Source organism: Haemaphysalis longicornis, unplaced genomic scaffold (assembly GCF_048455015.1).
Source record: "Haemaphysalis longicornis isolate Haplotype H1 unplaced genomic scaffold, Haemaphysalis longicornis Haplotype H1 scaffold_9, whole genome shotgun sequence".
NCBI classification, from domain to species: domain Eukaryota; kingdom Metazoa; phylum Arthropoda; class Arachnida; order Ixodida; family Ixodidae; genus Haemaphysalis; species Haemaphysalis longicornis.
Genome location: NW_027526460.1, coordinates 100,090,871 through 100,103,935, shown reverse-complemented (window position 1 = coordinate 100,103,935; position 13,065 = coordinate 100,090,871). Strand labels below are relative to the sequence as shown.

The window sequence follows — 13,065 nt, the reverse complement described above, 5'->3', positions numbered from 1 at the left end:
CATTCACGTCGCAAGAGTCCTTCAGCCGGCGATCCTCAAGCTGCCTCATTCGGATCACCTGGCTCGTTCGGACCCCCCTGTTCAGGTACCACGTGAGTAGGGGAGGATGCAACACCTGCATTTCCCGCACCTAATCATTCTGCGTTGGATGGGCCGTCTGCGCGTGCGCTTCAGTAGAATCGAACCGCGTCACTAGGCGACGCCTTAACAGCTGCTTTGACGGCGCTTGGTTCCTCAGTCTCGTCGGCGGCGGTGCACCGGCTGCCATGTCTGCGCATGACCTTCAGGGCAAGCGAAAGGACGAATCCAATCACCCGGTAGACATGGGTAAAGGGCAGTCGGCGAAATCTAAAACAAAGGCAAACGTTCACGAGGCACCGCGTGCATTGTCTTTGTTTTTTGCTCGTGATAACTAGGCTTAGAAGTGTTAAAGCGGTGCAATTTTTTTGACGGCCTCAGATCTGGTGCATGCAAGGAATGGCAACTACAAGTGTATGTGCCTCCATGCCGTATGCTGGAGAAATTCCTCACGCCTGATTGCATCACCACATGTCTGACACCTCTTATACAAGGCGAAACTGTCGCTCGTGGAACGCCAGCCTACTTCAACCTCTCCCATTGGCGTACCACACTCTTTTCTGTCAGGTGCTTGCACGATCTAATTAACGCAGCTCCGAATCACTTCTTCGCTACCCTTCTATGTAAATTTAGCAAATGGGCCGAACCGTACCTTAAGATTCATACGTTGCAATTACCAGAGAATCTTATCAAGCAGTACGATATCCAGATCCAAAAACTGCCAATAATCCTCAATGAGCTTCTTATACAAAAACTTGACGCCGCCAGCACATGCGAACAATTTTAGTACTTCTTTCGCTGCCCCAGGCACTAAATTCGATTTCGGTGCACAGAGCCTCTACGGACAAAGCAACACAAAACCACTCTAGTTTAGTACTTCTTTCGTTGCTCCAGTCACTAATTTCGATTTCGGTGCACAGAGCCTCTACGGACAAAGCAACACAAAACCACTCTAGTGACGCTTTCTTTATTCGTGGCTCTGGCCCGCTGCGTTAGTAATTCACGGTTTTCTCAACAAGAAACCGAAACTATCGGCGAAAACCAAAAGCACAGTTCGGGACTCTTAACTACAGCGGTTGCCTTGGTTCCTCTGTTGCATTATGATGCTATTCGCGGGGCCCCTCCGAAGGTGGCACCTTCAGCACCTTTCTTGGCATGAAAATCACACTTTGCTTCCTAACTTCATGCTTTAAAATACGTTTCTGGGTGCACTGATGTGTGATTCCTAATGCCGGCTACTGGCCGTCCGGTGACCTACCGCTTTGGCAATGGCCACTAAATGCGACCTATGATCACTCTGAACTGGGAACTACGCGCCCACTAACTTGTTTATCCGCGGTGACTCAGATAAGAGGGAGCCTTGAAGGTACTATAAACACCTTCGCCCGCATAAGCAGATGGAAAGTTCTCGCAGGAAACGTAAGCTTGCTCTTGTAGGCTGCCTTGTGAGAGCAACAACCCTTCGTTGATTGGTCTATTATGTGGTTCAACGCGCCGAAGCTACAGTTGGGCTATCAGCCGCGTTGTAGCGGATATCTACGGAATAATTACGATCACCTAAGCATCTTTAGCGTCCGCCCGAAATCGCAACACACACGGCGTTTCCGCCTTTCACCTCCATCTGAAAAGCTGCCACTGCGACCGGGATCTAACTCGCGTCCCTGGGGCACAACAGCACAGCAGCACACCACCTCAACAGGGGTGACACCGCGGCGGGTGAACAACCCTGCGTATTTAAGTACGTCACCAAAACCTATATGTGTGCCGCGAGGACGTCTCACGGCGGATTAACGAGGTTTCTTTCCTTCCTTCTCGTTCCTTCTCTAGTGTGAGAAAAAAAGGGCCATAACCTCTCTCTGCATTGCTTCAGCACAAAATAAAATTAACATTTTAGTGGGCAAATTCCGTAGGGGCTCAAGCTGTTGGCGTCTCATGTCGCCGTCGTAACCGTCGTCTCATATAGTCACGGTTAAAAAAAAACAGGAGACAAGTTTACGCCTCGCCCTGGGTTGCTTCGTAACGTGTACTAAAATAACACCGGGACACTTTTTCACACCTCGCGGTAGAACGCTTCGTGCGTCTAAGTTGCGCGACGTTTAGAGCAAAGCTGTATACCTCTACCCTCCAATGGCTTCATCTCGGTTGACAAAAACGCCAATGCGCCATGAATACACCTATATACTACATGCTTCGCCCCTCCTTCGCTTCCACGTTAGTGTAGATGGCCCGGGATTTTTCGCTAATCTTGCTCCATAAAGAAGCATTCCATTACTTTATATGGTGTGTGGAAAGACATGTATTTTAAATGTGTAAGGGATCTCAACAAAAACCAGCAACGTGATGCGGCACTTCAAGCATGGCAGCAGATTTAGCGCCCAATTTAAGAACATATTCCAACCTTCTCGATACTTAGGGGAGACAAGCTGGAAGCAAGTGTTAAAACACCTGTCTTGCCGCTTCACTGGTCCGTCGCAAAGCAGGCCTGACTTCCTCAGGGTGCGCTGTGAAGTGGGCGCACTCGAGCGACATGCCTGCGCTGGGCGGGCTGCGAAGCGTGTAAGCGAAACTGCCGGCAAGGTGTCAAGTGGAAGGAGACGTGAAAATAACGCCTCGTATTGGGAGCTGGCCGTTGAATGACTGAGCCAAAAGCTGTGGAGCAAAAATACGACATAATAAAGAACATCTTGTGAACCTTTACATTACCCATATGAATGGCGCAGGCTCCAAACAAGAATTGATGACGCGCTAATTTGATACACAACACTGACAACGTTGAAGCACTCGTCCGGGACACGCGCTGGCAAAAAACTCCGTAGCACGTGAAATTACACAGCGACAATGAGAAAATAGATCCGACTCGCCTAACCAAATCCAATGCAAACAAATTTTCACACAAAGTTTCACGCTCTATCTTGACAGTACTGGATGGAGCTACGGCTAAAGAAACGCATTGCGCTTGCACAATTGGGCACATATAACTAAAGCAGGATTACTATTTCTATCAAACCCTCAACGTCATTTTAATGTCAATGTTACCCGGATAAGGTTTCTCACGGGATCACACCACCGTCGTCGAGAGCCGACTTGTTAAGGTGTCACGTTCGAGTGCCACCATCGAGGTATGTCGGCCAACTCGAGCCTGCTTCGGCATTATCGGATGCGATCTTTTCGCAACAGAAAGGTCGACTGTCGTTTGATGTTTTTTGGTTAGCAGGGTTTCGAGGGCTTTAACTGTTTACGCTTCTTCCTGGCCCTGTTAGTCAACGCTGCTCCAATCTAAAAGATAATACCTCAATCTGCTTAAGGGATCAGCTGTGTGCTTGTTTTTTGCGTGTGTGCACCGCGCAAATTATTTTCAGAAAGAAGTCTCTATTAAAGAAAATAACAACGAGCATTTTGACTAAGATCGAACTATTAACAAATAACATTTTTTGCAATAACTGTCCTTTGTTCATTTTGCGTTAGAATTGAGTTGTGTAGCTCCTTTGTGAACTCTTTAAAAAGAATTCGTTACTGGTCAGGATGACAGTATAGAAGCTTTTCTTGCAGCCCTTATTTCCCTGTACGATCAGCTGGCAAAATGGTTTTTCAACATTTTTTTTTCTTTTCCTTCCACGCTTTTACAACAAAAATACAAAATCACAGCAGACTTTTTGCTAGAGAAATTACTATAAGCAACATTACAATCATCTAGCGCATTGATACCTGAATAATCGGGGGCTTCAGTTAATGTTTTGAATTTCTTGTGCCAATGCCCACTTATGCCGCGGCACTGATTCCTTTCCCGGCTTCTTCTTTTCTAAGAACTGTGACAGAATATTGCTGACTGGTCACTGATATCACTTGGACTTGTTTAGGTGGTGTAACTATCGCTATATACGCAAGACGTAACTGGCTTGTCAAGGCCGTGCTGGATGATATACGAATGAGTCCAGTAGCAGTATTTTTGGATGAATAGGCAACCATTTCGTACTTCAAACGGGATTAAGACGACTCAAGTGCTTGTGCGGTAATACTTGCGTCGTTGATAATTAGAAATTACCCGGTCCCCATCATCGTCATTATCAGCCTGCGTATGTCTGCTGCAGCACGAAGCGCTCTCCTAAAGATTTCCAGCCACATCTATCGTGAGCTAGCCGTAGCATGGTTTTAAATAGAACTTACTGCACCAGGCCTTCGATTATACAGTAATTGTCGCTTAGAAGCATAGGCGATCTGCGAACGGTTTGCAACTGACACGAACAGGCAGGTAGCGCAAAGAATTTACCATTATAGATAGAATTGTGGCATCATAAAATATTTCAACTGTGGCCTTGTTGATTATTTTTAAGCCGCCTGAACGTTTGTGTGCCAAATATGGCCTTTCACAAAAAATCTGTCATTCCTTCCTTAACAAAGTTTGGAGAAGCTCGAAAGAAACGATATTTCGTGCACTAAGTAAACGCAACTACGAAGGATCTGAATGTGGACTGATATGTGATTTAGGAAATAAAGGTATACAATTTAACGCCTCCTTCATGATCTATGCACGTATTATCTTTTTCACAACAGTTCCTTTTTAGTGATTTTCAACTGACCATTTTCACACAATAGAAACCCGGTTTCATGCATGTAGAGTCGTCTTAGCGAGTAACTGTCACGTAATTTGTTTCGGGATACTTTTGATAACACAAGAGCCAGAGCCGCTTTCTGTAATCATACTCGCTTCGTCGAAGGCCATGCTTCGCTGCAGAACACGCAATGTGGAAAAGCTAAAATAAAAAAAGCAAGCTTACAAAGACACGCTTAAAGTCGGCTTCACCTCAAAACACAAATGCATTGGTGCGAAGACATTTATCAGGGACCAAATTAAGCCATTATATCAAAATACGAAGGCCCTAGGGCCTTTTTCTATTGTTTCATGCGAGCTGTTCGGCCGGGCAACTAGCCTATGGGAACTAGCGTTAGTGTTTTGACGACGCCATCAGTTCCACTAAAGAAGCTTTCAGTTTAAAACACTTTCCCATACCTGGTGCACTATAATTCGTTTCTAGTGAGGGTTCTAAAACATCAGCATCGAAGTAGAACATAGCGTATGGCAAAAATATTTAGGAACAAAACGTATTGCCAGAAGTGTCTGTTATGTAACGCATCTCTATTGAAAGGTATCATTGAAAAAATAGAGCACACGAGAAATAAATATGATTTAGTAACGTAATTGACTATCTTAGTTGTTATTTAATTATATACGTTTCTACGCATAAAAAAGACAGTTACACAAAAAACCCAACACAAGAGCACTCTTGTGTTGTGTCTTTCTCGTAATATGAATTTCATCAGAGGTACATTCCAAATTGTAGCATTTGCGCATTTTGTGACCGACCTTCTTCTCTTCATTCTCCAACGCTTTTGTACAGAGAAAACAAACATTCGACTATAAATTCCATCACAAATACCTGTAAAAGGATGAGGGAGTCATTCAGAATTAGAAGCGGGTAGTATTGCACCCAGTTCGCGTATCCTCCTTTCTTATACAGATACTATTTCAGTTTTAATGCGATGACATGATGGTGATATTCTTGAAAAACACGAATTAAAACTTCTCTTGGGACACCAGCGTTACATCTCGCAGCAGAAGGAAGAGGAGGGGGAAAAACCTTTATTGCTCCCATTGAATTGCAAAAAATGAGCGCGGGATGGTTTTCAGTCCTCCATAGTGGGTGGCGTCCCTAGTCAGGGATGTCATGGCCAGCTAAATCTCGAATGGCCCTGGTCACCAGGCCACGCTGGTTTTCAAGGGCATCGCTCCTCAGCAGGACCTCCGATTTCTCCGGTGTCGTTACGATGACTTGTGGTAGTTTAGTGAAGCCTTTACACTCCCACACCATGTGGTAGAGGGCGTTGGGCGTCCCAGAGCAGAAGTTGTAGCTGTAGCTGTAGAGCGTGGATGTATACTGGGCAGCTGTAACTTATTCCGAGGCTTTCAATTACGAAGAAAATAGCTTGCATTCCTTCCTATATATACACGTGCCCCAACAACCAAGGCTTGAACAAGACATCATTAGCTAGAACCAAATCAAACGATGTCCTATAGAAGGCGGCCTTATCCACGAATGCTTATTCGCGGCAGGAGGCTGCGGGTGAATGTATTGCAGTTATCGGCATGAAGCATTTCGCGCAACGTCTAGTTTCCTTCATAAGCTTTTTAACGCGTTAACTCAACATTCACAGAGGCAAATCTTCCTCATTCGCCAGTGTGTGTTTTGTTCTTTGACCAGGTGGTTGGACGGGAACGAGATTGAAGTCCTTCACCCGAATGGATTCGCTTCACTCAAGCATTTACAGGTCTTGTGAGTGGCTATACTTTTTTGCATGCTACAGCGGTCGTACACAGTTCGAGCAGATCTAGGGGGGACAGCCGATCTAGTTGGTGGATTTCACAGTGTAACAGCGCTAAAAGGCATGTGAATAAGGTTATCGGATGATGCAGGCTGTATCGTCAGAATTCATTGCCTGCTTCTTTCGGAGGTGCTGCACACAGGAATAAAGAAAAGAGTCTTTACGACTACGCTCTGAACGGTTTTCCGGACGATGACAAGAAATTGTGCAATGCTCCTTGCACTGAATTCAACTGGCCTTGTTTCGCGTAGGTTGTATAAAACAAAAAAAAAATGCAAAAATTGTGCAAGTAGAAGCTTTTTCAAAGTATTTCGCTGTGAAATTGAAGTACACATGATATTTTTGTTGATCCTAGAGATAGGATACCTTTGCACATTTTTTAGAGAAGTGATATTATGCGTACGTGGCCTAGACCCTCAAGAAGTATGTGCACTCATTGTCTGTGTTTTACAGCTCCCCATTATTTGCGCTGACATTTTATTCTGCAGGTCGCTCACGAGGAACAAGCTGGTAGAGCTAAAAGCATTTGACTTCGCGGGATTGATCTCGCTGCAAACACTGTAAGTGCCTTTGTTTTCCGATGAATACTTATTTCTATTTTGATGTGTACATTGCTGCATCCGTTCAGCAGCAGATGAAGTAGTTTTATGTCCGACGCTCTTCAGGCAAAGCTTCCTACGAAATTGTGTCAGTATTTTTCTTCGACGATTGTATAAAGGCCATTGCTATTCGTACAGCTGCCAGACAAGCCTGTTGTTGCAGTGAAAGGGTGGTGTAATATATTCAATCTTTTTTTCGATTGTTTAGTTTGCTTCAGGCAACCTCTACGAGGGAGCTCTTCATTAGCGCTTTTTTCCTATTGCTTCCTCTCGCAGTCGCTAGACCTGGCCTCAAGCCAGCACTCTTTATTACTGTCAAGGTCTAGCTCCCGCGGAAGGCGAGGTGATAAAGGAAAACGTTTCAGAAACTAGTATTTTGGCGGTCTACTATGCGGCACGTCGGCACCTACAAGAAGAGGCCAGATTTTGTAAGGGTTGTGTCTACTCATCGGCCGGCTTTGTTGTGCAGCTGAAGAAGCTCCGCGGCTGCGCTCCAGAGATTCTTCTCGATGAGCTTCTCTTTACAATCTGGTAATTGGTAGGCAGGATGTAATCAAGTACCGAGACTAGTTGCTCCAATTGCGCTTTACAAATGTTTCATAACGCAGTAATTTTCTTCGGCCCTACTGCAGCAGGCAACTGCAAAAATGGTATCTAGCAACTGAGCCACACAATGGATGCGAATAGAAAGGAGTGCGTACTGCCATTCCGTGTACGAGCTCTGCAGGTTTAGCTTCTTGCACTTTGTCCGTCGGGTGCGATCAAACTGTGCGTACGTGTTCTTCCATCCGTAGGTAGAGGGTGCGAATATGAATAAGTGCGTGAAATGGCTCCCAGTACAGGAGAGGCGCAGGTTTAGCTCCTTTTTTTGGTACGAGAACAATAAGATCAAGTGACGTATCGCAATGCAGCTAACAAATGACCGCTGCACATTAAAAGACAATGCAAACCTCTTCAAGTCAGAAAACGAATATCCCGTCTGTACAGGCACCTGTAAGAGGCCGACTTTTCATTTCCATTGCACACGGTCGGTGTTTCCAAAGCACTTCAAGCAAGGGAGTGTTTCTACTATTGTAAACCTGAAGGAAAGAATTTTGGGGAAAGCGAGCATCCACGACGCGCGAAAGTGCTCCTGAAGGATTGCGATAACGTCAAACTAGAGGCAGAGAGCGTTGGCGAGTACAAATAAGCAGAAAAGCGGGTTCCACTTGTCTCCCTTTTTTAAACATGCATTGACCTAAAGAGAGTAGAATCTTTAGATTTTTTATGTCGTGGGCAAAGGATTACGAATTTGCTTCTGTACGCAGGTGGCTGAACTCCTTCTCGTGTGTTACTATTCATGCTTTACGCCAACGTATAGGGAGTGTCTGGACTGAAGTTGACATTTTCAAATTGATCCTATGTGTATTTTAATGCTTCCAGCTTCATGTAGACTTAACTATAGCAGATTTTCTCAAATTCAACTCTCCATCACTGACAGAATGGATTAGGAATCTTGACAGCCTTCATTCAAAATGCGCATCCGAGAGCTGATAAAGAGAAAGGACAGGCGACAAGTGTTACGCGGAAGACTTGGCCAAAAGGAACACGCAACTTGTCGTGTTTTTCTCTCTCTAAATGTGTCAGGTATCAGACGAACCACTTTGACAAGGTCGTCGTGTTCGGGATGTGTTCAATGTGCTAAATAATTCAGCACCAGACCCAAGATGTATATCGCGAGCGCTTTGCCTCCACATGTCGCAATGTAAGCGAAAAGCAGCTGGGGCAACCAGTCGAAGACGAATTCTGTACGCCTTCCACCCTGTGATAATTTAAAGCATTTCTGTACACACCCATGACCCCCTTATTGAGGTCACTGCTAAATTAGGCCGCGCTGCGGGAACCCTCTTCGCATCTCGGGAATCTCTGCATTTCTCGAAATTCTATTATTTCGTTTCAATACTCTGAATGCTGGCACCATACAACTGTAATACTAACTATGACGGTACCTTATTTCCTGGCAGAAGATGGCTCCCGAAGCTCAGAAGAGCATTTCCTTCAGCGTAAACATAATCTTCCACAAGGCCGTGTAGATTCAGAATGCGGGTTCAAGGTAATTATGTACATACCTGCTGCGTGCACGCTCAAAAATTATTTGGACACAGATATTAAACACTCGGTGAGCCATTTGTCGTATTAAGCAGGTAGCAAACACAGCCAGTGCTGGCGGAACACCCGATATAAATGTGCGGGTTCATTCGATTACAATTCTTAGTTTGTATAGGTTCAAACTGAACTGAGGTGCTGCGAAAATTAAATGAAAGCTAGAGGTTGTGCATATGAGTGCAAGTTTAAAGGGACACTGAAGTGATATGTAAACATTCCAGGATTACTTGCGCAAATTGTAGTCCGGGGTCCCCAGACCATGTTTCGACCACCCTGGGCGCGTTTACGCGATTTTATTTAGTAGAAAAATTAAGTCGAAAATGCTGTCCTCCTCCCTATACGCTCGCCCATTTTCTGCGGCGTTTTCGTGTGACGTCGAGAGGAGCCGAGCTCGCAATTGGCTGCGCTACTGCACGGCTCCCCTGCCTTCAGACAGTCAGTCGGCCCAGCGTTTCGTCCGCCGGCCGCCGACGGGTCGTCGCAATTCGTTCGATCAGTTGAAACGAAGCCAGGACACGTTTGTGAATATTAGAATCTGCCTTTCTTTACTTGGTTAGTTTGTACACTGTATCTAGCTCCAAGTCAAGGTCGCTTCACACAAGCGCTGCACAAGCGCACATGCGACGCTTCGCTGATTGGAACGCCAGTAGGAAAATATAAGGCCTCTTGAAGGCGGGAGAAGAGTCAGCGAAGTCAATATAGGTACTACGGAAATAAAATCAACTGATATTTTTACCGTACAGCGTAAAACTAGGGTGCGGGAAGCACTTTTTTGCGCTGGGCGAACAAGCACAGCGGTCAGCAGCACGACTACGCATCTGCGAACGCTTTTCCGTCTACGAAATGCAATTGCTAGACGTGAGCTATTGTGGAAACTCGGGCGGCGCTTACTGCACGAGCGCAATGCAACAAATAGTCACCTAAGCTGCTTGAAATGCCAAAACTAAATAAAAGTGTAAACTGGTTGTACAATATATACCCATATTACCAAGGCCAGCGGAGCCTGCTCCGTGGCCGAGTGGTTTGGGGCGCTAGATATGCCACCGCAAGTATTTTGCAAGTCAGGAGTTCGAATCCCCGCGGGTACGTGCTTTTTTTTCTGTAAGTTAACTTTTTCGTTTTCCGCCGATGTTTTCTATATTGAGTTCACCTTTTTTTGGGCCGCAACGTTCATGGCTCCACGAACTAGTTCACAAAACGCGCGCAGGCTGGCACTGGCGCGCTAGCGAGTTCTCGTTGGCGTGCTGTTGCCATAAGCACCGACTGCTTGCGGGCAGTGGGCACAGGCCAGAGTGAACAGACCCTTGGCCTGGTGCGAACACGCTTTTTACGATACAGGCATGAGGGAGGCAAGCTCCAAATATGGGGGAAAATCGCATGACATTTGGGCGTCTGCGGGTACGCGGAGGGCGTTCATGCACTGCGTAGGTTTCGGCTAGTGAATGCTACGATTCCAAGCCGTCCTAGGAGGCTTATGTTTATGCATTTTTACAGCTGACAACATGACAGAAGCGCAGTACGATGATTACTGAGTTATTGAGAATGCCCATCCAACAACGCCAACGGTTGTGTTTTACGGAACCGAAACCGAAACCGAAACTTGTTTGGTTGCTCACCTTGGGCATCGTCCAATCACGGTGCCCGCTCCTCCTAACGTCACAGCTTTAGTTGGTGCGGCCGCCGCAAACCGCGCATGGTAGTTTTTCTTCTTTCGCGCTTTGTAAAATAATTACCGATTTGTCAATCGTAAAAACGATGAAAAGTGCGCTAATTTGAGCCAGTCTACGCAGTGCAAGCAAAAACGGGAGCTTGACAAATTCACTTCAGTAAACCTTTAATATACCCAAATGAAGGTACGACGTGTATATGCGAATATTTCACCGAAATATACCTAAATCGATTAGCCGAAGGTTGAACGTCAAAAATGTATCTTATTGAGGGAGTCAGTACTGGTTGAATGCCGGAGGAAAGAAATCCATCTTATAAAATCGCACCAAGAGACTTCGAACACGCGAATGTGGCTAGGTATGTGAACATGGCCATTTCTGGGAGATTTTTCCTACGTGTTGATGATCCTGTCACTGATCATTTTACCGTAAAGTAGGTGGCCGATGGAAACCGGTTTAGTCGGGTTGCTCAATTGATTGCTGATGTCAATCATGGCTGTGGCAGAAAAAATAATGATAATCAGGCTAATGCGTATGTATGAGAAATATGATGGCCCATAAATTAACAAGGGTGCAAAGATATGCTCATAACTTGGCAGATATATTTTAACGTTAAACATACAAACGTTTCTGGCCAAACCTTTCTGTGTTATCCGTATTTCATTTACTATTTCATTGCTTCAGGTGTCCCTTAACTTTCGGAGTGATGAAATTGTTGTTTCACCGATGAAGGAGACGTATATGCGTCACCATACTCTTAATTGTAGAGCTATTGTTATGAGCTAGTAAAACTTAAATTGTGTTCCTAACTGGTGGTAACTCGTTTACGTTAGATTCTCCTCTCTACGGTTCCTTCAACTGCATTCCAATTTTCTTTTGTTGGAGTCTGCGACTGCGTAGTTCGGTTTTCTGCCTCAGCTTTAAAGCCTAGAATTTAAGAAATGCGGACGCTCTATTCACACGGATTAGAATTTTTACGATCACGCTTTTGGAATTCGTGCGGAGTCATTTCTGTTGTAATTCCACACATCCCGCATTTACCATTGTTTCCGCATACTACTTGAAATCAAAACTCTTTAAGCCCCATGCTCGAATCATCACCACCCCAAATTGGCAACGGCGTAAACAAGCGGGAGAAGTTTCTGGTCTGGGTGCACTAATTACTGACGTAATAATGAGGTCTCATTTTTCCATTCAAGAATTTATTGAGGTACGCGGTAAAAAGTACGATGGTGAATCCGGACTCTAAAGATTGCTCACAACATGGGACTGTGATAAAGTATACTTTATTTTCTGTTACATTTCGCCTCCAAATGCCTCTTGATTGTTAAGCGAGCATGCTATATGCTCGGATGTAAAAGTAGGATGATTTTAAATCCAAAGTGTTGGATATATGTGCCTCCACATTCCGTATTGCTCAGGACGCCTTAGTTGCTAGGACACACAAAATGCTCCGGGATTTGAAATCCCTCCTAATAAGTAAACGTTTCGCTGTTATATAGGCACCACACCTGGTAAATGACGAGTGTGCGTTGTAGATTGCTGTGGACGCCGCAGTTCTTATGAGAGAGTGCCTGCTAGAGGGTAAGCGCGGAATTTCTCAGAGCGAACTAGATTAAATTCTAGCAGCTCATGTAGCCAAACACAGGATGACAATGTCGGCGCGAGAAAGCTTCAGGCTGAGTGTTGAGCGAAGTAGTTCGGAATCTTTAACGTTTCACATTTGTGGCGCCGTTGCTCATAATTTCGCGTGCTTCTTTATTCTCAAGAAAAATTCATGCGTTCTTGGCAGATTTTTCGGGATAACGAGACTATTAAGGAAAACAGTGTGTTCCAAAATGTATTACTCAGGCATTTCCACACACTCACACATGCAACAGGAGATACAAAAGCATGCAAGTACTCACGTACATTGAAAGAAAATGCATGTTAATTTCCCGCTACAAAGGGATACGTATTAAGGCACCTTTGATTGGCTACTCCAAACAGCGTAGGCAATGGGAAGGTCACAGAAAAACTCAACGACGTTTTGCACCACTAATCAAAGTCAAATTTCCGGAACAGGGCAGCCTTCCTGTGCGCATTAAAAAGGAGTCTAATTTCCCAAAAATAAATGTGTATGGCCGGTAAATCTCCGCAATAAGAACGGGAAGCCACGAAAGTTCTTTTGCAGGTAACTGAAACACAAACGGAAGTTT

The 13,065-nt window shown here is 45.1% G+C and overlaps 1 protein-coding gene across 3 annotated transcripts in view; it reads left to right on the top strand.

Moving 5' to 3' along the window:
- LOC144153602 (uncharacterized) overlaps window positions 1–13,065 on the top strand; it is a 259,014-nt gene that overhangs the window by 207,858 nt on the left and 38,091 nt on the right. For all 3 annotated transcript variants that reach the window (XM_077685248.1, XM_077685246.1, XM_077685247.1), the window contains 2 exons: window positions 6,336–6,407; window positions 6,945–7,016. In XM_077685248.1, coding sequence (XP_077541374.1) covers window positions 6,336–6,407; window positions 6,945–7,016 — 144 coding nt within the window. The remainder of the gene's footprint in view (window positions 1–6,335; window positions 6,408–6,944; window positions 7,017–13,065) is intronic.